At 36.1% G+C, this 26,791-nt stretch overlaps 4 protein-coding genes across 4 annotated transcripts in view; 3 read left to right on the forward strand and 1 right to left on the reverse strand.

Annotated features, from left to right (window-relative positions):
- The window catches only part of LOC134840032 (nucleoplasmin-like protein ANO39), a 254,422-nt gene that overhangs the window by 114,210 nt on the left and 113,421 nt on the right, over positions 1-26,791 (reverse strand). The window lies entirely within an intron of this gene.
- On the forward strand, positions 350-2,560 carry LOC134840714 (E3 ubiquitin-protein ligase TRIM58-like). The gene has a single exon (XM_063856708.1). It carries the CDS (start codon positions 428-430, stop codon positions 1,370-1,372), a length of 945 nt encoding a protein of 314 aa, XP_063712778.1. The 5' UTR covers positions 350-427; the 3' UTR covers positions 1,373-2,560.
- LOC134840034 (protein jagunal homolog 1-like) lies at positions 14,100-14,645 on the forward strand. Its single transcript, XM_063855661.1, has one exon. The coding sequence runs from the start codon at positions 14,100-14,102 to the stop codon at positions 14,643-14,645; it is 546 nt and encodes a 181-aa protein (XP_063711731.1).
- On the forward strand, positions 14,913-15,245 carry LOC134840035 (signal recognition particle 14 kDa protein-like). Its single transcript, XM_063855662.1, has one exon. The coding sequence runs from the start codon at positions 14,913-14,915 to the stop codon at positions 15,243-15,245; it is 333 nt and encodes a 110-aa protein (XP_063711732.1).

Here is a 26,791-nt window from a genome sequence, read left to right on the forward strand (position 1 = left end):
CAAAGAGCATTAAGGCCATCTATTTTTTTCTTCGAAAATCAAAAGTTGAAGTTTTTTAAAAAAAATTAGTCGTTTTTTTTTCAGTTTCCTTGCGTTCATTGCTCTTTTCCAACTGTCATTCGGCTATGTTTAAAGTATGAGTAGGTAATTCATCGTTTAAACCGGGATGCAGTTACTCCTGCATTTCATTAAAGTTTCTTCGATAGTGCATTCAAAGTGAGCATTATTGCATGTGTTTTAAAGAACTCGTTCTTTTTGGCATTTTTTATCTCGAAGATGATAGACGAACATGCCGTGAACAGGAATATATGTGAATCACAATTTAATATGAATGCTTCTTTTCAGAGTTGTTTGGTTGAGCTCTTGGCCAATTTTAAAACAGACACAAATACAAATACAAACAGAAGAGAATAGCAGAGAAGAGAACATGAAGCCGACATCAGTTAAGAGGAATCAGCATCAGAGAAGCAGCATCTTAGGGAACAACAGACGACAGAAGCAACACAGCCGACTATCCAATTCGAGGCGTGCACATATCACCAAACGCACCTCAAGGCCAGTTGCAGTCGTGTTGCCCTGTGCAACATCTGCCGATAGAGCTCAGCAAAACAACCAATCACAATCTACGTCTAAATCAGCCAATCACAACCAACATCAGCATACAACCACTAGAAAAAGATCGCCGTCCACTAGTTCAAGTAGCCGCAGTCCGCACAGAACTGCGAAAGTGACGAAGCAGATGCGGAAGCTGTTTCTGACCAAAATTAAAACGATACGAACCAAAGCTAAGCTGAACACTTCGAAACTGTTCGAGGAAATCACGTGTGCAGTTTGTAGATTCTCACACCAAGATCCTTATAAAATAGTTCCGTGTGGTCATTCGTTTTGCAACTGGTGTCTAACTGAATGGCTCAAACAAAACGCCACGTGTCCAATGTGTAGATGCAAGCCGACACTTTTCAGAAAAGACCGGCAGGCTCGGGCTAAAGTAGAGTTCGTGTGCGGTCGGCTCTCAACTGAACGCCAGTTAGAAATGGGCTACGGCAGACAGCTCTCAGAGCAGCAGTACTGTCTCGTGAGTCATAAAATGAGACTGGGGGAGTTCCTCAGTCTGGTGCCCCAGTCGGCGGCTAGTCGGAGAGAGGCGGAGGCGAGGAGGGAGGCGGAGTACCAGCAATACGCCGTCCACGTGGAGCTCCTCACTTCCAGACTCCACAATTTGAGATCCCAGCAGGAGCAGCTGATGCGTAGACGAAGGAGACAGATCGATTCGGTGCGCGAGAGATTCGAGTCGGTGCTGGAAGCACTGGACCACCAGGAGGAGTTACTCACTCTGCAATTGGAACAACAACAGCTCACCGTTTACTCATAGTCGAATTGAACAAATCAAATGGGGGGTTGAATGAAATAGGAAAACAATCTAATTCAAACTTCTAATTTTGTCAGTCATTTGGCAACTCAAGTTGGAATTCGAAATGTCTACTATTCAATTGTGTGCGCTGTTATGTAATATGACGTGAAATTAGTAAAGTGTGTATATTTAGAGGAAGTTTGCTTCTTTGCGGTTTCAATTTTCTATTGAGTGGCTCAACTGACTGGGACGCAGTTTAACAGCGTATGAAAATATTTCTCGAATTTTGAAAACTAATGTAACCTATTTCTCATCTGTAATATTATTGGTTGCTGTTCCAAACTAACAATTCTACCAATTAATTCTGCCGTCACCCAATTGCGAATGATTTGAGCTGCTTAAATGGTGAGTTAAGATCTAGTTTTCGAACCAAATGAGCTAAACATTTTAGATTTGAGTAAAACTGTTTCTTCAAGTTCAACTTTTCAGCTGGGGAAATTGCGTCTAACTTCGGTTGTTTTATTACATTTAGCCTCTTCTGCAATAACTTCCAGTGCACAATTGATTATAATGAAATGAAATGAACACTAACTGTCATAACTTAAACTACTACCATTCAGTCAGAATTGTGGGCGCAATGCTATTCTAAATGCTATTCTTTGTTTGTGATTGGCGTGAAATTGTTGTTTAAGTTGTGAGCACATTCAGGTCTTTTTTGTTGTACGATCCAAACTCGGTCATTTACTTTTTCGAACAGTGATTGAATCGGATTGGTTGAAATTAAGGAAAACGAGAAATAGTTTGTTATATAACCTGGGACCTTAGCTCATCTAACTTTTTCTAGCTTAAAACCGTATAACAGAGAACACCCACAGTTTGTACCATATGCAGTGAATTTGGCCGAATCGATGTCGGCTGTCTTCGTTTTATTTTTTCCACTCTTTAGTTCTCTTACATTTTCATTTCTCTGCTATCCAACTACTACTACTATTACCATTATTTGTGATGCATATACACCGTTAAGTAGTTTCAGTTTCATTTCATATATTATACATAAGATGATAAATTGCAATACGACGTATTATTTATAGTCTCCGTCTCGAAAAGAAGGGTAGTTTTCAGGTCCAATCAGTTTAAAATGAACTATTCAAGACGGGCTTGACAAGTTTTGATCCATTTGCTATTGTATAAATCAATCCGAATTGAATTCCATGCAACATTGAAGTTCTGTTCGTCTGGATATGAAACAAGAGCGTGAGATTAGGAAATGTCTTCCAATATTCACTTGTCCCAGAAAGACGTAGGTGACACGTTTTATCTGCTAGGTTATCAGTTTTTTAAAGCATCAACGAACATAGTGAAGCCTCTTATATAGGTCGTAATGAAGAAAGACGTAGGTGACACGTTTTATCTGCTAGGTTATCAGTTTTTTAAAGCATCAACGAACATAGTGAAGCCTCTTATATAGGTCGTAATGAAGAAAGACGTAGGTGACACGTTTTATCTGCTAGGTTATCAGTTTTTTAAAGCATCAACGAACATAGTGAAGCCTCTTATATAGGTCGTAATGAAGAAAGACGTAGGTGACACGTTTTATCTGCTAGGTTATCAGTTTTTTAAAGCATCAACGAACATAGTGAAGCCTCTTATATAGGTCGTAATGAAGAAAGACGTAGGTGACACGTTTTATCTGCTAGGTTATCAGTTTTTTAAAGCATCAACGAACATAGTGAAGCCTCTTATATAGGTCGTAATGAAGAAAGACGTAGGTGACACGTTTTATCTGCTAGGTTATCAGTTTTTTAAAGCATCAACGAACATAGTGAAGCCTCTTATATAGGTCGTAATGAAGAAAGACGTAGGTGACACGTTTTATCTGCTAGGTTATCAGTTTTTTAAAGCATCAACGAACATAGTGAAGCCTCTTATATAGGTCGTAATGAAGAAAGACGTAGGTGACACGTTTTATCTGCTAGGTTATCAGTTTTTTAAAGCATCAACGAACATAGTGAAGCCTCTTATATAGGTCGTAATGAAGAAAGACGTAGGTGACACGTTTTATCTGCTAGGTTATCAGTTTTTTAAAGCATCAACGAACATAGTGAAGCCTCTTATATAGGTCGTAATGAAGAAAGACGTAGGTGACACGTTTTATCTGCTAGGTTATCAGTTTTTTAAAGCATCAACGAACATAGTGAAGCCTCTTATATAGGTCGTAATGAAGAAAGACGTAGGTGACACGTTTTATCTGCTAGGTTATCAGTTTTTTAAAGCATCAACGAACATAGTGAAGCCTCTTATATAGGTCGTAATGAAGAAAGACGTAGGTGACACGTTTTATCTGCTAGGTTATCAGTTTTTTAAAGCATCAACGAACATAGTGAAGCCTCCTTATATATGTCGTAATGAAGAAAGACGTAGGTGACACGTTTTATCTGCTAGGTTATCAGTTTTTTAAAGCATCAACGAACATAGTGAAGCCTCTTATATAGGTCGTAATGAAGAAAGACGTAGGTGACACGTTTTATCTGCTAGGTTATCAGTTTTTTAAAGCATCAACGAACATAGTGAAGCCTCTTATATAGGTCGTAATGAAGAAAGACGTAGGTGACACGTTTTATCTGCTAGGTTATCAGTTTTTTAAAGCATCAACGAACATAGTGAAGCCTCTTATATAGGTCGTAATGAAGAAAGACGTAGGTGACACGTTTTATCTGCTAGGTTATCAGTTTTTTAAAGCATCAACGAACATAGTGAAGCCTCTTATATAGGTCGTAATGAAGAAAGACGTAGGTGACACGTTTTATCTGCTAGGTTATCAGTTTTTTAAAGCATCAACGAACATAGTGAAGCCTCTTATATAGGTCGTAATGAAGAAAGACGTAGGTGACACGTTTTATCTGCTAGGTTATCAGTTTTTTAAAGCATCAACGAACATAGTGAAGCCTCTTATATAGGTCGTAATGAAGAAAGACGTAGGTGACACGTTTTATCTGCTAGGTTATCAGTTTTTTAAAGCATCAACGAACATAGTGAAGCCTCTTATATAGGTCGTAATGAAGAAAGACGTAGGTGACACGTTTTATCTACTAGGCTATCAGTTTTTTAAAGCATCAACGAACATAGTGAAGCCTCTTATATAGGTCGTAATGAAGAAAGACGTAGGTGACACGTTTTATCTGCTAGGTTATCAGTTTTTTAAAGCATCAACGAACATAGTGAAGCCTCTTATATAGGTCGTAATGAAGAAAGACGTAGGTGACACGTTTTATCTGCTAGGTTATCAGTTTTTTAAAGCATCAACGAACATAGTGAAGCCTCCTATATAGGTCGTAATGAAGAAAGACGTAGGTGACACGTTTTATCTGCTAGGTTATCAGTTTTTTAAAGCATCAACGAACATAGTGAAGCCTCTTATATAGGTCGTAATGAAGAAAGACGTAGGTGACACGTTTTATCTGCTAGGTTATCAGTTTTTTTAAAGCATCAACGAACATAGTGAAGCCTCTTATATAGGTCGTAATGAAGAAAGACGTAGGTGACACGTTTTATCTGCTAGGTTATCAGTTTTTTAAAGCATCAACGAACATAGTGAAGCCTCTTATATAGGTCGTAATGAAGAAAGACGTAGGTGACACGTTTTATCTGCTAGGTTATCAGTTTTTTAAAGCATCAACAAACATAGTGAAGCCTCTTGTATAGGTCGTAATGAAGAAAGACGTAGGTGACACGTTTTATCTGCTAGGTTATCAGTTTTTTAAAGCATCATTAAACATAGTGAAGCCTCTTATATAGGTCGTAATGAAGAAAGACGTAGGTGACACGTTTTATCTGCTAGGTTATCAGTTTTTTAAAGCATCAACGAACATAGTGAAGCCTCTTATATAGGTCGTAATGAAGAAAGACGTAGGTGACACGTTTTATCTGCTAGGTTATCAGTTTTTTAAAGCATCAACAAACATAGTGAAGCCTCTTATATAGGTCGTAATGAAGAAAGACGTAGGTGACACGTTTTATCTGCTAGGTTATCAGTTTTTTAAAGCATCAACGAACATAGTGAAGCCTCTTATATAGGTCGTAATGAAGAAAGACGTAGGTGACACGTTTTATCTGCTAGGTTATCAATTTTTTAAAGCATCAACGAACATAGTGAAGCCTCTTATATAGGTCGTAATGAAGAAAGACGTAGGTGACACGTTTTATCTGCTAGGTTATCAGTTTTTTAAAGCATCAACAAACATAGTGAAGCCTCTTATATAGGTCGTAATGAAGAAAGACGTAGGTGACACGTTTTATCTGCTAGGTTATCAGTTTTTTAAAGCATCAACGAACATAGTGAAGCCTCTTATATAGGTCGTAATGAGGAAAGACGTAGGTGACACGTTTTATCTGCTAGGTTATCAGTTTTTTAAAGCATCAACAAACATAGTGAAGCCTCTTATATAGGTCGTAATGAAGAAAGACGTAGGTGACACGTTTTATCTGCTAGGTTATCAGTTTTTTAAAGCATCAACGAACATAGTGAAGCCTCTTATATAGGTCGTAATGAAGAAAGACGTAGGTGACACGTTTTATCTGCTAGGTTATCAGTTTTTTAAAGCATCAACAAACATAGTGAAGCATCTTATATAGGTCGTAATGAAGAAAGACGTAGGTGACACGTTTTATCTGCTAGGTTATCAGTTTTTTAAAGCATCAACAAACATAGTGAAGCCTCTTATATAGGTCGTAATGAAGAAAGACGTAGGTGACACGTTTTATCTGCTAGGTTATCAGTTTTTTAAAGCATCAACGAACATAGTGAAGCCTCTTATATAGGTCGTAATGAAGAAAGACGTAGGTGACACGTTTTATCTGCTAGGTTATCAGTTTTTTAAAGCATCAACGAACATAGTGAAGCCTCTTATATAGGTCGTAATGAAGAAAGACGTAGGTGACACGTTTTATCTGCTAGGTTATCAGTTTTTTAAAGCATCAACGAACATAGTGAAGCCTCTTATATAGGTCGTAATGAAGAAAGACGTAGGTGACACGTTTTATCTGCTAGGTTATCAGTTTTTTAAAGCATCAACGAACATAGTGAAGCCTCTTATATAGGTCGTAATGAAGAAAGACGTAGGTGACACGTTTTATCTGCTAGGTTATCAGTTTTTTAAAGCATCAACGAACATAGTGAAGCCTCTTATATAGGTCGTAATGAAGAAAGACGTAGGTGACACGTTTTATCTGCTAGGTTATCAGTTTTTTAAAGCATCAACGAACATAGTGAAGCCTCTTATATAGGTCGTAATGAAGAAAGACGTAGGTGACACGTTTTATCTGCTAGGTTATCAGTTTGTTAAAGCATCAACGAACATAGTGAAGCCTCTTATATAGGTCGTAATGAAGAAAGACGTAGGTGACACGTTTTATCTGCTAGGTTATCAGTTTTTTAAAGCATCAACAAACATAGTGAAGCCTCTTATATAGGTCGTAATGAAGAAAGACGTAGGTGACACGTTTTATCTGCTAGGTTATCAGTTTTTTAAAGCATCAACGAACATAGTGAAGCCTCTTATATAGGTCGTAATGAAGAAAGACGTAGGTGACACGTTTTATCTGCTAGGTTATCAGTTTTTTAAAGCATCAACGAACATAGTGAAGCCTCTTATATAGGTCGTAATGAAGAAAGACGTAGGTGACACGTTTTATCTGCTAGGTTATCAGTTTTTTAAAGCATCAACGAACATAGTGAAGCCTCTTATATAGGTCGTAATGAAGAAAGACGTAGGTGACACGTTTTATCTGCTAGGTTATCAGTTTTTTAAAGCATCAACGAACATAGTGAAGCCTCTTATATAGGTCGTAATGAAGAAAGACGTAGGTGACACGTTTTATCTGCTAGGTTATCAGTTTTTTAAAGCATCAACGAACATAGTGAAGCCTCTTATATAGGTCGTAATGAAGAAAGACGTAGGTGACACGTTTTATCTGCTAGGTTATCAGTTTTTTAAAGCATCAACGAACATAGTGAAGCCTCTTATATAGGTCGTAATGAAGAAAGACGTAGGTGACACGTTTTATCTGCTAGGTTATCAGTTTTTTAAAGCATCAACGAACATAGTGAAGCCTCTTATATAGGTCGTAATGAAGAAAGACGTAGGTGACACGTTTTATCTGCTAGGTTATCAGTTTGTTAAAGCATCAACGAACATAGTGAAGCCTCTTATATAGGTCGTAATGAAGAAAGACGTAGGTGACACGTTTTATCTGCTAGGTTATCAGTTTTTTAAAGCATCAACAAACATAGTGAAGCCTCTTATATAGGTCGTAATGAAGAAAGACGTAGGTGACACGTTTTATCTGCTAGGTTATCAGTTTTTTAAAGCATCAACGAACATAGTGAAGCCTCTTATATAGGTCGTAATGAAGAAAGACGTAGGTGACACGTTTTATCTGCTAGGTTATCAGTTTTTTAAAGCATCAACAAACATAGTGAAGCCTCTTATATAGGTCGTAATGAAGAAAGACGTAGGTGACACGTTTTATCTGCTAGGTTATCAGTTTTTTAAAGCATCAACGAACATAGTGAAGCCTCTTATATAGGTCGTAATGAAGAAAGACGTAGGTGACACGTTTTATCTGCTAGGTTATCAGTTTTTTAAAGCATCAACGAACATAGTGAAGCCTCTTATATAGGTCGTAATGAAGAAAGACGTAGGTGACACGTTTTATCTGCTAGGTTATCAGTTTTTTAAAGCATCAACGAACATAGTGAAGCCTCTTATATAGGTCGTAATGAAGAAAGACGTAGGTGACACGTTTTATCTGCTAGGTTATCAGTTTTTTAAAGCATCAACGAACATAGTGAAGCCTCTTATATAGGTCGTAATGAAGAAAGACGTAGGTGACACGTTTTATCTGCTAGGTTATCAGTTTTTTAAAGCATCAACAAACATAGTGAAGCCTCTTATATAGGTCGTAATGAAGAAAGACGTAGGTGACACGTTTTATCTGCTAGGTTATCAGTTTTTTAAAGCATCAACGAACATAGTGAAGCCTCTTATATAAGTCGTAATGAAGAAAGACGTAGGTGACACGTTTTATCTGCTAGGTTATCAGTTTTTTAAAGCATCAACGAACATAGTGAAGCCTCTTATATAGGTCGTAATGAAGAAAGACGTAGGTGACACGTTTTATCTGCTAGGTTATCAGTTTTTTAAAGCATCAACGAACATAGTGAAGCCTCTTATATAGGTCGTAATGAAGAAAGACGTAGGTGACACGTTTTATCTGCTAGGTTATCAGTTTTTTAAAGCATCAACGAACATAGTGAAGCCTCTTATATAGGTCGTAATGAAGAAAGACGTAGGTGACACGTTTTATCTGCTAGGTTATCAGTTTTTTAAAGCATCAACGAACATAGTGAAGCCTCTTATATAGGTCGTAATGAAGAAAGACGTAGGTGACACGTTTTATCTGCTAGGTTATCAGTTTTTTAAAGCATCAACGAACATAGTGAAGCCTCTTATATAGGTCGTAATGGTTTTTTTTCGGAAATTATCCTAAAATATTTTGCACACTCATTCAAGTTCATTCAGGTCATTCATTTGTTTAAAAGAGGTCAAACTCCACTATTCGAACAGCAAAAGTGTAAAGGTCACGAAAAACGTGGTCGAATTCTAGTGTCGAAAAAGGATTTTAATGTCCAGATTTTTCATCGGAATAAAAAATACGCATTGATGCAGTTTTCTCAAATTGGGCTTAGTTTTTGGGCTATATATTTTTCTCTGAAATTCGGAAGTTTGTTCAATTAGCAAGTCAGTATATTTTTTTCTGTTTTTGGCTCTTTTCAAACTGTCTGTCGGCTATGTTTAATAGCTACGCTGAAAAGTTAGGGCAACTTTTGTTACTTCTCTGAAAACTAATATCATTTAGTGAAATTTAATAGGGCTTCGGTTTAAAGTGTGCTTTTTGTTACTTGATTTTTACTACCCCACTTTTCTGAATAAGTTATCTGGCAGAACGTTACTATGTAATCAACCTATTGTTGTTTCGACCAATCTGAGGGGCGGTAAGTAATTTCAGCTTTAATACTTTTACACACAAATAAACCTCGATTGGGGGCAAGTGTGTGAACGGTTCCAACGATTTTAGTCCTGGTTCAGCTTCCAAAAAAAATTTATGAACAATTTCTCGGCTTTGAAAAGACCCCTGTTTTTTAGAAGTAATTTCAACAGAATAGTTTTGATTTTTTTGGCTTCGGTTTTCAGTTTTTTACAAGCAGAGTTCAAACATCGTAACTGAATTTTATTGTTTTTTGTTTTAATTTGAAGGATTTTCAACGCCTTGCTATTAGCAAGCAATATCATGACCGAATATAGACTTGTTTTCAAGTTGACAATTTGTTAAACAAAAAACACTTGGTAGTTTGCTGTATTACCCTTGCAATACTATGCAGATGTGGAAACTGTAACATCACAAACAAGATAAAACTAAACTGATGAACTTGAATCTGAATGCGAACCCTTGAGAACTGTCTCTAAATCTTTTACGACTACAACTACTACTTATAGCAAGGGTATTGCAATTGGGTACTAGACTTTTTGTTCCCGTAAACAACTTTGTCCACAGGACTCATTGAACTGGTGGTACCTTGGTTCGTAATGAATGCAAAATTTGTATAGTTTCTCTTGCATACTTAGCCTAGTGGTAACGAATGCGCCTGGAACGCCAAAGGTCCGCGGTTCGATTCTGACCAGGAGTAGTTTTTCAAACGGTAATTGTTCCTGTTCTAAAAAAATTTCCGCCTTTTATTTGTCTGCTTATGTTTGTCGGCTTAGTTGCCACATCTAAGAATCGTTTATTTTAGCTATAAACAGTTTTAACTGCAGTTGTTTTTAGCTTTTTAGAAATCCGGCCGATTGGAAATTTGCTTTTCACGTCCGAAAAAAGTTTTTGTGCGCGTGTGTGTACTCTGCCTGGAAAAGGGAGTTTTTCCGAATTTCTTTTCGGCATGAAGGGTTTCTGCTCAGTTTTTTTTCGGCTTTTGTACCGCTTGGTAATTATAAATTCAAATCCAATCAACCATCTGGTGTAGAAGTAAAACAATTGCTTGAGATGGCAAAGATTTTAGGTTCGAATCTGGCCAAGACTTTTTTTTGCAAACAAGAGTTTTTGTGCTTTTTCGGATTATCGTCCGTCTGATTATTTTTGTCGGCTAGTTCCCTTATCTCGATGGTTCAGCTTTATTCCAAGTTGTTGTAAGCTCCTTGCGTGAGTCGAAAAAGCCCGCGCATTCGGTTCTAGTTGAGACTTGTTGTTCTGGCAAATAGAATATTTTGGCTATTTGAATTATTGTCTGTCTGTTTATTTTTGTCTGCTTAATTCCGCAGAAAATACTTTTTTGAAAACTTGGCGTCTTATAGCATTCCTTAAGCTCTTTGCAGAGTTTGTAATGTTGCTCGAAGTTTTTTTCCGGATGTTTTGGGCGTTAGCAATTTTTATTAGCAAAAACATTTTTTGAATTTTTTTGTTTGTTTTTCATAACATTCATATTTGTATCGCAAGTGGTGCGAAGCTCAGCTTCGCCTCTGTGTAGTAGATTCAAATTTCTTCGGCACCCGTAAGCTAGAGGTAGCGAGTAAATCTGAGCCAACAAAAGTATTAAATCCTTACTCAAGCGAAGCTATGTGCATGCACATTTTGCTAGTCTGTTTTTCATTTTACCCCACCTTCTACGGCCTTCGAAAATTTCAGAAGGGTGATTTTTGACCTATTGGTTTTGATTTTTTTCACTTTCTCCAACATTAAATCCACAATTCTGCGATGAAGGAATAAATCGAAAGGACAATTCATGGGGATTTCCCCCTCTTAAGCGGTCATTCCCTAAATTCGGTAGAAAAAAGTTATGGTCTCAAACAAGCACATTTTTGACACTTTGAAAGCGTTTCTCAAAAACTACCCGGCTAAATAAAAAAAAACGATTATGTGAATCTTTCCTGAGTCTTCTAACCGGCTAAATAAAAAAAACGGTTTTGTGAATCTTCCCTGCGCAAGCGGCTATGCCCTGCGTTTTGAAAAAAAATGTGGCCTTAGAAAACGTCCATTTTTAGAAATTTTGTCAGTTTTTTGGACACTTTTTTAAAAACAAACCTGCTGTTTCGGAGATTGATAGTTTATTTAAGTAAACAGGTAGCTTAGAGCTTCCTTGCGTAATCTGTTTCACCCTATCTTTATGCAGAAAAGCCGATAGGGACTTCGGGACAATCCATTTTTTGAATTTTTTACCGTTATTTTCATTACTCTTCTCGAAAACTAGTAACTAAATCTGATATGGAGGGTTCAATCTGAAAATCAGGTCGTGGAAATTTGCACTACGCAAGATTTTATTCCCATTCTTTAGTAGAGAAAAGCTAATTGATTTAGGAAAAGTCAAATTTTAGATTTTTGATCGTTCTTTTTGTAATATTTTTCACTTTTTTGAAAACTACACGCGAGTAGTAGCTCTCTATTTTAAATAAGAGGCTAATCTCATACCTTAACAGAGAAATCACAAGAGTTTTGCGTAAAGTCCGTTTTTTGACGTTTTGAAGATCACGCATTTCCGTATCAGTACAAAATATGATTACCCTTGCGATAAGCAAGGGTATTGCTAGCGGGTTAGACTTTTTCCCGTGAAAAACTTTGTCCACAAGACTCATTGGACTCATGGTGGTACCTTGGCTCATAATGAATTCAACTTTTGTAGTTTCTCTTGCACACTTAGCCTGGTGGTAACGAATGCGCCTGGTACGCCAAAGGTCCTCGGTTCGAATCTGACCAGGACCAGTTTTATTCAAACTGTAAATATTCCTGTTCAAAGAAAATTTCGGCCTGTTATTTGTCTGCTTGTGTTTTGTCGACTTAGTTTCCACTTCTGAGAAATTGTTTTTTTTGCCAAAAAACATTTTTTTGCAGTTGTTTTTAGCATTTTAGAAATGCGGCCGAATCGAAGTTGAATCTCCTATAGGAGGTTGTAATTTCACTTGTTTTTTCATTTTTTTTGTCTTTTTATCGACTTAATTTTTTTGGGCTGAATTAATATCGCCTTATTGGCCTCTTATTGCTTCTCGTTAAGGCCGAAAAAAGTTTTTGTTCGCGTGTGTGCTCTGAGGGGAAAAGGGACTTAATTTTTTTATAGCTTTATTTTTTTTTGAATTTCTTTTCGGCATGAAGGATTTCTGCCGAGGTTTTTTCGGCTTTGTTACCGCTTGTCAATTATAAATTCAAATCTAATCGCCCATTCGGTGCATCTGTATAGAGGTGAAACAACTGCTTGAGACGGCAAAGGCTTGCGGTTCGAATCCGTCCGGGCCCTTTTTTTGCAAAATAGAGTTAATGTGTTTTTCGGACTATCGTCCGTGTTTTTTTGTCAGTTTGCTTCCCGTAGATAGGTTGTCCAGCTTTATTCCAAATTACTGTAACGGTCATGTGACGACGAAGTCCGGGAGTTCGATTCCTGTTGAGGCCTGTTTTTCTTGCACGTTGTCTGCTTAGTTCTACAGAAAGATCTACAGGAAGTTCTACAAGACATCAAAATCAAAGAAAAGTGCAATCTCGGGCCTGCAAAAGTTTAGCGATTGAGCGGAATTTTGAACTACGAATGTATGGTATCCTGGCAGGCGCCGTGGTTTCCCATGCTTAAAATCGTTACTATAGTTTGGAGAGATAAATCTAACTATCTATCTACACATTATTTAATTGGCGTTTCACGTGACACATGTTTAAGAAATCCCAATGTTGGCATTTTTAAGCTTTTTCAACGAATTGTTTTTTGCATGTTTAACGAACGAATTTTATATCGTATATTGTAATGCTTAAGAAATTTCATTTGGCACATATTTAAGAAGTTCCTATGTTGGTTTGTTAAAACCAAACATTGCAAGGGTTGAAACGTTTGATCAAGTCGAAGTTTAATCTGCTTTAACTCTACGTTTTCCCTATATTCGCAATATAACATTTTTGTTAAACTTAATTTGAAATTCTCAACCTGTAGTGATGGCACTTTCAGGTTATTCTTAGTGGTTGCAAATCTGGCGTCCAACTATGCTGGCTCAAATCTTTTTTAGTTTTCGAGATATGGCTTTTTTATTGTTTGATTTTTTTTCAAAAAAGTTAGAAATAAAAAAAACCAAACAAACGTGTGTAGTGTGCTGTCAGGGTACACTCAGGGGTTGCAAATGTAGCGTCCAAGTATGACGGCTCAAATTTTTTTTGGCGTCGTATACCAAGTTGTTGGGAAATTTTATCAATAGTCATGCCTGCCCACCCACACAGCGGCGAAGGCACTTCCCTTTCAAATTTGGGTGACAAATAGCGTTGGCCAGGTCGGATTGGGTTCTTTTGGATTGTAAGCGGGATGCATTTAGTGCATTATGATTCAAATTCATTTTGATGCATAATCATGATGAATTACTTCTCAATTATCTTTTCTTTTCTTTTATTGAACACATTTTTGGTTAAAAATGTTGCTTGTGGTGGCCAATTTTTCCCATTTTAGATTATCTATTTTTTGTTAACTGGGTGGGGGTACTTACTCAGCTATAACTTGGAACTTAATGTTTAAGCTTTTTAAGTAATCAAAGAAACGGTACAATCTCGGGCCTGCAAGAATTTGACGATTTTGGAACTAGGAATTAAGGAGGCATGTTATTCCATGCCTAAAATTGTTCCTATGCTTTGGTGAGATAAACATTTTTGATTTGCTCATTTATTATTTCAGAAAACTATGGCGTCCAGAGGAGCTGCCAAACGTCCAGAAGGTACAGACGGCAGTGACTACCAGAGCAGAACTGTGATCGCCAACAGATACTTAGCCAGTGCGAAAGCCAAATCCAGAATGAAAATGTTCATCTTCGCTCATTACATTCTACACGTCGTCACTGTCTCAATCATGATGCTATGTAAACACTTGGAAAAAGACCAGGCCAAAATTAACCAGAACCCCTTTGTAATATCGCCCTGGTTATTAGTCTGGCTAGGCAGTAGTATACCGTGTGGATTAGCTTACATTTCACTTTCAAAGAACAAACTAGCTCTGATTATAGTTTATGTCTGGGGTTCGATTTTTCTCGGATTTTGTCCGTTAGCAATGGCGTTATACCAGCTGTTTAACACGAAGCACGATCCTGCTAAGATGATATTCATATTAGACGTGGTGGCGCTGCCTATCGCCGAGTTGTTCATTTGTGTGCTGGGGTGTATGGTCCAGTTGGGAGGTTTCATCAACGCCAAGATCCTCAGGGATGCCTGGATGTCGAGGAAGGAATCGTAAAACTGAACATCTGAAATGATCTCGTGCTTGTCAGTTTCGATATTTCCAGCCTGTTATTTCTTGTAATTTAGATATAATTATGTAATTGTAAAATGTGCCGTTAGGTTTGGTAAAAAATTGTGAAAACTTGGTTTTCTACTTTTATCAAACGGTTTTCTACTTTTATCAAACGAAGAATTTGGTTTTTAAGCTATCGTAGAAACCATAAAAGTTATAGAAACTGTATGCAAGATAATGATGTGACTTGTCTAATTTCAGAAGTGAGCCATGGTTCTCCATGACAATGACGACTTCCTCAATCTGTTGCCCTCTTTGTTTGAAGACAGCCGACAGACGGGTTCGGTGGTGATCACAATGAAAAAGTACGATGGACACACCAAACCCAAACCCTCTGCCACCAACAAATACCCTCACGGAGCCCCCGAGTCTGCTGTGTTGTCATGTTTAATCAGAGCAAAGACGCCCAAAAAGAAGATCAGCACTGTAGTTCTGCCCAAGGACGTGAACAAGTTTCACATGCAGTTTGGAACTATTTTGAAAGCTAACATGGATGGACTCAAAAAAGCCCCCCGGCCGAACAAGGCTAAGGCCACCCACTGAGAACTGATTTAATGTTTTCTCAGATAAATTCATATCTTTATTATGATGTATTTCGTTTGTGTATGTGTGCAATAGCGCGACAATTTTGTCCACCAGTATCTTTAAAATTGCCGTCGGTGCGGGAAAAATATGCTTATTGTGCTTATTGAACATATTTTTTCCCATTCCTAAGATCAGATGTTCGGAAATGCCTTGGTTACATTAAATGAAAACTGATCGTAATATAAAGAAAAGCTCGATAATGGTTTTGTTTAATCTGATTTTTTGTCCGTATGATTGTAAAATCCTATTCAAATAGTTCTAATTATTAATTTTGTTTTTACGTAGATGATTAAAAAATGAAATTTATCTTTCTTTCAGTTGGTCACGCTTTTTTCGATTTAGTTTCCTTGAAGTTTTAGGGTTCAGTACAAGAGAACCGAAGTACAAGTGGGCCGAAAATTTGATAATGTTTTTAGAGTGCCGAAAAGTTTTTTCAGCACAAAGTTTTACAAGGACTAAAAATGAAGCTGTAAGAACTAAGTGCAATAGAAGGGACAGCGAAAAAATGAATACTGTAGTTATGACTGGAATCAATAAAATAAACAAACTATTCTCAATTAGCGTCATAGATTTTGTTAAATGTATACAATTACTCCAGCAATTAACAAAATTTTCTTCCGTTTTGTGGAAAACTCCGAAGTTAAACTCATTGAACTTAAAAAATTCTGAAGTTAAACACATTAGAAAATTGAAAAGAAGCTCATTAATTCAACGACAGCTCATTTCCGGCTTTCTGAAACACTTATTTAGCTTTCGGAACTGTTGTACTTCGGCATTTTTGAACACCCCCAGTTTTAGCAGCGGGTTTTATCCCGAGCGCAGTTTGATTATCCAAGACCAAACAATAGTTAATTTTCATCCATTTTCCAAGTTAACCAATAGACTAGACCCACGAATTAGACAAGCGAGCTATATAATTATCCTTAATTAGTCAGTCAAACCAATATAACGAAAAATGATGCGAGTTTGAATCTGTCACTAATACACGTTTGGATATTAATACTAAAATCGCACACGATCTAGTAGCAAAGGTTTTGTGCGGTTTTTAAGAGCCTAGGTTTGTCTATAGACGAGGTGTTAACAAAAAAGAGTACCCGGTTGCTGTGCAGACAAATCCGACCAAAAATTCCGCCCACAACGAAAAAACAACTTTTTTTAAACCTTGCGATAGGCAATGGTATTGCAATCGGGTAACAGAGTTTTTCCCGTAAGTAACTTTAAGCACAGATTGGTCAAAATTAGAAATGCTAAATTTAGGTTCAGTTCTGAATAAATTCAATTTTTTTTGTGTCTGGCGCACATGGTCTGAAGGTAACGAATACTCCTGGGACGGCAATAGTCCTGCGTTCGAATCTGACAGGATCTGTTTATTTTTCAAACCGGAAGTTTTCCGTTTCACAAAAAAATTGTCGGCTCATTATTTGTCAAATTTTATTTTGTCTAGTTGCCGGATTTTATAATTTTGTTACATTATAGTTGCTTTTAGTGTTCTGATTTACCTCGGATATGTGTAATTTTGCTACCCTTGACTTTTTGTTTTCTTTTTTTTTTGCTTAAAATTTTTATTCTGCCCAAATGATTTCGCCCTGTTTTTCATCAGCTTAGTAACCTAATTTCGATTCGTTTTAAGGAAAGCTAAAATTGTATCCTCACCTCTGGATCGCACAAAATGCTAAAAATTTTAATAGAGATTCTAGTTCAAGTTTTTCATGACAACTGTTTTCGGCTTTGGTTTTTTTCTTTTCCTTTTCTTTTGGCTTGACAGGTTTTGGCTTATGTGATGTCGTTTTAAAGGCCATGTTGCGTCTTTCGACGAGCGAAAACAATTTGTGTGTGCGTGTCTATGTTTTTAGGGTTAAGGGGAATTATTATCTTAAGTCTTGTTGATTTTTTTTCGACCTGAAGGGTTTCTGACAAGGTATTTTTCGGCTTTGTTACCGTTTTGTAAAGTTTCTTCCGATGCTTATTTTACATTCCATTGTATTGGCATGTTTTTAAATTGACGTTTTCGTTTTTTTTTTCGATTTGTTTTGGCTTTCTTGTTTTTTATTGCAAGTTTTGTATCGCAAATTCATTTTCGAAGCGTATTTTCTTTCAAAATGTTATACAGTATGTTAATTTTTTTATTTCAAAGCTCCTTTTTGCCGTTCTTAATTGTTTTTCCGAAGTGCTGAATACTTCGATGTCTTACGTCTGAGATTATGATATCGATATAATTCAGATATTTTTTTTCCGAGAGCAAAAAAAACCGAAGATTTTTTTATTGAAGAAGTCGAAATCGAAGAAGTCGAAGTCGGTCTAAAGTGAATAACAACCCCACTCTATAAATTTTTTTCTTTGAAAATGGTGTAAAGTGGTTGCGAATTTCAGAGAAGCTATCAGCAGGGCTTACCAGGCCTGTTTAAGGGTAGTTCGTTGGTATGATTTTCCTTTCCAGACTGAGTTTGTATGTTGAGCTAAGCACTTGTTTGCTACTCAGGGCCGTTTTTTTTTTGCATCTAGAAATTTCGCGTGGTACCACTTTAGCAGCCGAAATCGATCAGGCTGTAGTAGAATTGAAGCAAGAGATCCAGTGTGAGCTCGTCCTCACAAATAATCATTGACGTGACAGGGATCAAACTTTCGATCTGACGTTTTATGAGTGAACGTCTCACTAATATGATCAGTGCATGAAGTCAGAACAATCAAACGATAAAATCTTTCGATTTTGGTCTGATTGTAAAATCTCAATCCGATATTTAAAAAAAACGAAAACAAAAAAGTTATTAATGAATAAGTTCTATTGAAATCGATAGAATTGATTCAATTTGAAAAAAATTGGTTAGTTAAAATTTTTGTCTTATATTTCCATATTTTTTGCTAAGGATGTCGAAATCTCTTTTTGTTTGACATCGCATGGACTGTCTACATGGTCTTTCAGTTAGAATGGTTTTTTGAAACGTCTATAACTTTAAAATGGAACATTGGATTTAACTGATTCTTTTTACATTTATTATGTAACAGATTAATATTTTTGAACACGTACATTAGAGTTATAATAACTGCTGGAAATGTCCGCCATTTTCTTGAAAACAAAGATGTAACCGCTTCTCAAAATTTGTTGCTGCTTTCACTCCCTGTGCCGGAGTTATTGTTCCTCAAGCGTTCTCCACAGTTTGCATAAGATTTGGGACTGCCTGGGGGTTTGCATCAAATATCATTTTACCCAAATGACCCCATAGCCAAAAATCCAATGGATTCAAGTCCGGGCTTTGGGGTGGCCAAGGAATTGCACTAATCCTGCTTATAATCCTCGCGCCAAGTCCTGCGTTATTCCAGTTCCTTTGCGATTGGAAGTCGCATTGGGTGCTTGATAATCTTCTTGAAAATTTCCCTATACACGAAAAAAATGATGACCTTTCAATCTTGTGCTTTCAAGGGGTGTGATATTGAAGTCCTGGATATATTGCCGGCGAAATAGGTTGGGTTGTTTAGTCTTGCAAATAATGTGTTTCTTTTGCGCAACAGTAAAAGGCATAGTGAACATTCAAACACGTAGAAAAGACTAACTGCATATGCTTACTCAGCCTGTGTGAACATGTTTTGTTAGACGTGTGATTTTCCCGCTGTAAATTTTCCCACGTGTTCAAAATTAATATTACTCTAATGTACGTGTTCAAAAATCTTAATGTTATATAATAAATGTAAAAAGAATCAGTTAAATCCAATGTTCCATTTAAAAGTTATAGACGTTTCAAAAAAACCATTTTAACTGAAAGACCCTGTAGTTAATGTATTCAGAAGAATTCCTGAATCAGTTGCAATTTTTAATCGCGATCGCATTCTAAATTTTCTTCGGAAAAATCATTGTCAAATAAATTTCTCCACTACATATCTTATTTTCTGCAAACTTGAAGCTTCTATTTTTGAGGTTTTTTTCTGCGAATTGTAAACGTAGTTTTGTTGATTATGCTCTTCGATTAAATAGTTTTCGTCGTAAAATTCATGAGTTTTGTTGTCTTTTTTCTTAGTTTTGATAGCGGGTCAGGTGTCAACGGGAACTGTGTCGCAGGTTAATATTTCCTCTTTTCAAACGTTATTCATGTCAATGCTTTGTCTGGTAATTAAAGTCTGATAATCACTTCTCTGTGGCTTCGTTTTCTGTCTGAAACATTCGTTTTAAAAATTGATTTCTTGTCTGTCGATTGAGTTGTTAAGTGGTGGTCAATTTCAATCTGAACCACGACGTATTTTGCTTGATAGAAATACATAATAGTGTCTGGATTTTCAATTAAGGTCAATGTATAAGCCACTGTCATTCTTAATCGACAATCTTAGAAATTTTTTCTAGGGTTTTTTGAATTAGATAAAATTAGACTTGTTTTTTTTTTGTTACAAATTAGCGCTTGAAGTTTTTAAAAGATATCAGTAGTTTATATTCTATCGGCCAAGTTCTGTCGCCCATTTTCAAATGTCTTCTGTATACGCATTTTCACATGCGAGAGCGACTCTTCTTTGTATCCTACGCATGCCATTTTTGTTCATCAGTTCAAAAACAAACGAAATTTGTGGGCAAAATGTGATGATAATTGAGTATTACAGCCATATGTAAATTTGTATGATAGTGACACTGTGTAGGCAAACGTTGAAAGCACTAAAAAGGACATATGGAGTGGAGAACGGTAAAAGAGACGCAAAAACAAGTGACTCGTAATTGCGAACAAGACTTTTTCCCGTAAACAATTTTTCTTACAAATCTGTAAGAATATGACTTTGCTTTTTCATGGAACTTCAACAACTTCCATCTGTAACTTCACAGTATCTGACCGTTTTTTGTATACTTTTTGACTTTTCTCGAAAAATACCCACTCAAATCGGATATTTTTGTTTCAACCAAAGATCGAGATGTGGTAAGCTCCTATGCTTAAATTTGCTTGACGCTAAGTTTATTGACCTCGGAAAAATCAAATGTTTGATTTGTTGACTGTTTTTTTGGAAACTTATTGACTTTTCTCGTTAGCTATACTGCCAAATTTTGTATCAATGGTTAATTTGAAATAACCTGTTGTTGAAAGCCTACTTCTATAAATGGATACGCTCAATTATTTTTAGAAAAAATAATTGCCTTCAAAAAAGTCAAAATTTTGAAACTTCGACTATTTTTGTTTGATTTTTCTCGAAAAGTACCCTGGCAATTTTCAGTCTTGATGGTCAACCGAGAAACCCGATTTTGGGAACCATCTCTGCAGAAGCGACATCCCTATTACATCTGAGATGAAGGGTTCAGAAAGAAAATTTGCGAGCATTTTTCCTACAGAATCATCGACTCCTAAATTTGTTGTAAGGGAAATGTTGCGTCGTTGGGGAAATTCCATTATCTCAAATCTTTTTTCTCTCTTCCCACTTTTTTTTTTACTAGAATCAACAAAGGTTTTGGGCAAAGTCTTGTTTTGAAATAATCTATTTCATACAGCGTCACTAAAACAACTTCACCAAGTATCAAACATGTACATCCAGCCTTAGCTAGGCCCCAAGTTCTATTTCAGCGAGACAAACAAAAATTTTGGTTCACCTAGTGTTTTTTCACCATTTTTGATTTTTTTCGACTTATAATTCAAAAAGCATAGAGTTCTTTTTGGGTTTGACAATTTTCACTTTTGTTAGGCTTGCGATTAGCCAGAGTTGTCAAACTGGATTATAGACTTTTTTCGGGTTAACAACTTTTTTAACAGAATCACTGTATTTTGATTCATAATGAATTCAAATTACTAAGAGTTCCTAGCTAAGTTAGCCTGGAGGTAACCAATATGCCTGGGATGGCAAAGTTGCTATGCTCGAATCTGACCAGGACCTGTAAAACACAATTTGGACTTTTTTCTCCGCACTTCTCAAGTTAGTTAAACCTTTTAATAATCGGTTTGTTGAATTTTTTTTAGTTTTCATTTTTTTCTCAAACTTAAGTAATTTTCAAAAAAAGAGGTATCAATTGAAAGACCGGCTACTCCCCTGTGTGCCTTCATACTCTCCTAGAGTCTCTTTTTCCTTGACTTCTCTGTCTACAGTTTTCGAAAAAGTTTGTGGGGGAATATTTGACCCATATTTTCGATTTTTTTTTTTTCATTTTCTTGATAAATACGCCTGCCAAATCTGAGTTTTTAATTTCAATGAATAGAATGAACTCAAAAAGCTCGCAGCTACGCCCAATTTTTTATCACACATAGTTATGGCCCTCGGAATAGTCAAATATTTTGATTTCTGACAGTTTTTTTTTTAATTTTTCAACTTTCTCGAAAACTACTCTGCCATATTTGTTGAGAGTTTGAGTTCAAATCAATAAACGCGTTGTTGGAAGCTCATTAGCTTACGCAACTACTTTCAAACTTTGCTGACACAAAAAGTCATGACCCTCGGAAAAGTCAAAGTTCTGATTTTTTTGACCGTTTTTTTTTAAGTTTTTGACATTTCTCGAGAGGTACCCTACCAAATTTTTTGGGTTCAATCAAAATTTCAGGTTGAGTGGAACCCTTATGCAGAAGTGGCCACGCCATATTTTTTCACACAAAAAGCTATGATTCTCGGAAAAGTCAACTCTCTGATTAGTTGACCGTTTTTTGGACTTTTTTCGCTAACTATCCTGCCAAATCTGGTATCATAGGTTAAGTCGAAAAACAAGTTGTTGAAAGTCTGTCTACCTTTATAAATGGCTGTGCCCAGTTTGTTTAAGAAAAAAGTTATGGCTTTCAAATAAGACGAACTTTTTAAACTTCGTCAGTTTTTTTGCAATTTTTTGACTATCCGCGAGAACTACCGTGTCATTTCGCAGGTTTTGTTCTATCGAGAAACCTGGTTTTGGGCTTAAGCAGCCACAATCTGCACTTTGCAGGAAAATGTCAGGAATTTTGGAAATTTTTTTGACCGTTTTAGAATTTTTGAGATCAAATCTGAGATGAAAATTTCAACTTAAAGAACCGGTTGCGATAATGGTTCCGACAGTAGCGGCGGCTCCTGAAAATTGTATGAGCAATGTCATCTTCTTGGGATAATTGATTGTGTTAAAATATTTTACTCTCCTTGCTTATTTTAGTATAGAAAGAACTAAGGTGTTGGTTAAAGTCAAATTTTTAAAATCAAATTTTTCGTACCGCATCAGTAAAGCGAATTCATTCAATATCAAACACATACCTCCAGCTTTAGCTGAGCCCCTAATTGTTTTTAATCTAGACATACGAAAATTTTTGTTACCTAGTTTTTTTCAACATTTAATTTTTTTTCCTTCTTCTGTTTCTCTTTGTTTGTGTTGTATTGCAGGTGGTTCGAAGCTCTGCTTCGCCTCTGTGTTGAAAATCGTTCCTTATTTATATAATTTTTGACTCTGATTTTGCTTCATTGTTTTTTTGCTGAATTGATAATGCTTTTTTATGCTTTGTAACGTTTGAAGAGGGGTAAGGCGTCTTCGAGTTTTCAAACTTGATTTTACTCAGTCGAAGTATTTTATGGCCATAAAATATTTATTACGCTTGCGATTAGCAAGCGTTCTCAAAAAAGATTGATTTTTTTATGGGTTAAAAACTAGTTAGTAAAATCAGTTGAATAACATCATGCTGACATGCTCAATTTCATGAAAATTTAAGTTCAACTACTGCATGCTGGGTTTCTTTTGGCTAATTCTTTTTTCAGCATGGTGCACCCATCCTATAGTTGTTGTATCGCAAGTGGTGCGAAGCTCAGCTTCGCCTCTGTGTGACAACTTTGTATTCAGCCCACCAGGCGTCTGCACAAAAATTGTTAGTTAAGTGACCTCTTTGTAAATACATTGCTTGTTCATTTAACATTGATGATCGCGTCTCTAGATCGTGTTTTCCTGAAATTGAACCTCTGTCTAGAAAAAGATGAATTTATAGAAGATCGAAAACAGTAGACTCGAAAACATTTTTGTGGCTGACCGGGTTTATGCTCAAAAATTGTTGAATTCAGTACCGATTTGTTTCTATAAAAATGTAACTTTCTATTTTCTTATGTGTCATATTTTTTTTAAAACTAGTGAACTTTATTCATGACTAAGATAAGGAAGTTTCGTTAGATTTAACTTTCCTCGACTTTTTTCGTCTTATTTTCTGTCTGCTATACTGTCATGCTACGTTTGTAGTGTATCGCAAGTGATGTGAAGTTCTGCTGTGCCTCTGTGAAACATTGAAATGTGGGATGATCTTCACAAATAATGAGAAAAGAGACTGAAATCGGTAGAAATTACCATTATGAAATTGGTATACGTTGTGCTGATTGCACTTTCGCTAGTATCACATTCGGTTGTAAGTTTGAGTTCGCAAAGATCAAGAGTTTGTTTATGCAAAGGTAAGTCATTTCATATCCGATCTGATTTTGAAATGAAACGCGCTTGAAAAGCAGGTGACTTACAAAATCAAAAACTGGATTATAGACTTTTTTCGAGTTAACAACTTTTGTAACAGAATCACTGTATCTTGGTTCATAATGAATTGAAATTTCCAAAAGTTCCTAGCTAAGTTAGCCTGGAGATAACCAAAATGCCTGGGACGGCAAAGTTCCTGGGCTCGAATCTGACTACGACCTGTTTTTTTCCAAAGGGAAATATTCTGTTTCTAATAGTATTGTCGGCCAATTATTTATCTGCTTAAATGTTGTAGGCTTTTTTTCACATCTTGTAATCGTTTTTTTAACTTAATGTTGCTTTTAGTGTTGGATTTACTCCTGCGCGCTTTTTAACATAATGTTGCTTTCAGTGTTGGATTTACTCCTAAGGATTGTAATTTGACTTTTCTTTGATTTCGTATTTCCGTCTGTTTTTTTTGTTTGCTAAAAAAACCGTCGGCCTAAATTTTTTCGGGGTCTTTTATCTGCTTAATAACTGTGGGTCGTTTCAATTAAAACACAATTTGAGCACTTTTCTCCGCACTTCTCAAGGTAGTTAAATTTTTTAACTATCGGTTTGTTGAATTTTTTTTTTCGTTTTCATTTTCTCAAACTGAAGTAATTTTTAAAAAAGGGGTATCAATTGAAAGACCGGCGTCTCCTTTTTCTTGACTTCTCTGTCTTCAGTCTTCGAAAAAGTTTGTGGGGGAATATTTGACCCATATTTTCGATTTTTTTTTTCATTTTCTTGATAAATACGCCTGCCAAAACTGAGTTTTTAATTTCAATGAATAGAATGAATTCAAAAAGCTCGCAGCTACGCCCAATTTTTTATCACACACAGTTATGGCCCTCGGAATAGTCAAATATTTTGATTTCTGACAGTTTTCTTTTTAATTTTTCAACTTTCTCGAAAACTACTTTGCCATATTTGTTGAGAGTTTGAGTTCAAATCAATAAACGCGTTGTTGGAAGCTCATTAGCTTACGCAACTACTTTCAAACTTTGCTGACACAAAAAGTCATGACCCTCGGAAAAGTCAAAGTTCTGATTTTTTTGACCGTTTTCTTTTAAGTTTTTGACATTTCTCGAGAGGTACCCTACCAAATTTTTTGGGTTCAATCAAAATTTCAGGTTGAGTGGAACCCTTATGCAGAAGTGGCCACGCCATATTTTTTCACACAAAAAGCTATGATTCTCGGAAAAGTCAACTCTCTGATTAGTTGACCGTTTTTTGGACTTTTTTCGCTAACTATCCTGCCAAATCTGGTATCATAGGTTAAGTCGAAAAACAAGTTGTTGAAAGTCTGTCTATCTTTATAAATGGCTGTGCCCAGTTTGTTCAAGAAAAAAGCTATGGCTTTCAAATAAGACGAACTTTTTAAACTTCGTTAGTTTTTTTGCAATTTTTTGACTATCCGCGAGAACTACCGTGTCATTTCGCACGTTTTGTTCTATCGAGAAACCTGGTTTTGGGGTTTTTCTCCGCTTAAGCAGCCACAATCTGCACTTTGCAGAAAAATGTCAGGAATTTTGGAAATTTTTTTGACCATTTTCGAATTTTTGAGATCAAATCTGAGATAGAAAGTTTAACTGAAAGAACCGGTTGCGATAATCGCTCCGACAGTAAAATGGATAATGCTTGCGATAATGGTTCCGACGATAATGGAGCGGCGGCTCCCGAAAATTGTATGAGCAATGTCATCTTCTTGGGATAATTGATTGTGTTAAAATGTTTTGCTCTCCTCACTTTTTTTAGTATAGAAACAACTAAGGTTTTGGTTAAAATCAAATTTTTAAAATCAAATTTTTCGTACCGCATCAGTAAAGCGAATTTATTCAATATCAAACACATACCTCCAGCTTTAGCTGGGCCCCTAATTGTTTTTAATCTAGACATACGAAAAGTTTGGTTAACCTATTTTTTTCAACATTTAAATTTTTTTCCTACTTCTGTTTTTCTTTGTTTGTGTTGTATTGCAAGTGGTTCGAAGCTCTGCTTCGCCTCTGTGTTGAAAATGGTTCCTTATTTATATAATTTTTGACTCTGATTTTGCTTCATTGTTTTTTTGCTGAATTGATAATGCTTATTTATGCTTTGTAACGTTTGATGAGGGGTAAGGCGTCTTCGAGTTTTCAAACTTGATTTTACTCAGTCGAAGTATTTTATGGCCATAAAATATTTATTAAGCTTGCGGTTAGCAAGCGTTCTCAAAAAAGATTGTATTTTTTTATGGGTTAAAAACTAGTTAGTAAAATCAGTTGAATAACATCATGCTGACATGCTCAATTTCATGAAAATTTAAGTTCAACTACTGCATGCTGGGTTACTAGTAACTACTGCATGCTATGTTTAGATATCTAGAAATCAAGCTAATGTATATCTGAATATAGAGTTTTGAATTAATTTTCTGTCGATGATTTTTCGGCTTCATGCTTGTCGACTTAAGCTCTATCGGTTTAGTTTCCAAATTATGTAGTCTACTAAACGTGATATCTCTCGTGGATCCTTTGTGGGCGTTACATGAAATTTTTTCCATATGTTTTGACAAACGTTTTCGGCCAAATTTCAGATTATTGGATGTCGCCTTCAAATCTGTCGGCCTATTTACCGAATTTTTTCCTTAAAATGTAGTACTTTTGATATCGATAAGACTCTGGCACCAATTTTTGAATGCCCAATTTCAATCCCACTAGGACCTCCTTGAAAAACTTTTAAAAATTCAAATACGAAATATTTCTTAAGGTTTTTTTCATTTTTCCACTTCCTTCTTCAATTTTAACATCGTTGGAAGTTTTTTTTTGCTAATTCTTTTTCCAGCATGGTGCACCCATCCTATAGTTGTTGTATCGCAAGTGGTGCGAAGCTCAGCTTCGCCTCTGTGTGACAACTTTGTATTCAGCCCACCAGGCGTCTGCACAAAAATTGTTAGTTAAGTGACCTCTCTGTAAATACATTGCTTGTTCATTTAACATTGATGATCGCGTCTCTAGATCGTGTTTTCCTGAAATTGAACCTCTGTCTAGAAAAAGATGAATTTATAGAAGATCGAAAACAGTAGACTCGAAAACATTTTTGTGGCTGACCGGGTTAATGCTCAAAAATTGTTGAATTCAGTACCGATTTGTTTCTATAA

Source organism: Symsagittifera roscoffensis, chromosome 2 (assembly GCF_963678635.1).
Source record: "Symsagittifera roscoffensis chromosome 2, txSymRosc1.1, whole genome shotgun sequence".
Lineage (NCBI taxonomy): Eukaryota > Metazoa > Xenacoelomorpha > Acoela > Convolutidae > Symsagittifera > Symsagittifera roscoffensis.

Coding starts and splice junctions, on each gene's coding strand:
- LOC134840714 (XM_063856708.1), top strand. CDS start 428: ATGAAGCCGACATCAGTTAAGAGGAATCAGCATCAGAGAAGCAGCATC.
- LOC134840034 (XM_063855661.1), top strand. CDS start 14,100: ATGGCGTCCAGAGGAGCTGCCAAACGTCCAGAAGGTACAGACGGCAGT.
- LOC134840035 (XM_063855662.1), top strand. CDS start 14,913: ATGGTTCTCCATGACAATGACGACTTCCTCAATCTGTTGCCCTCTTTG.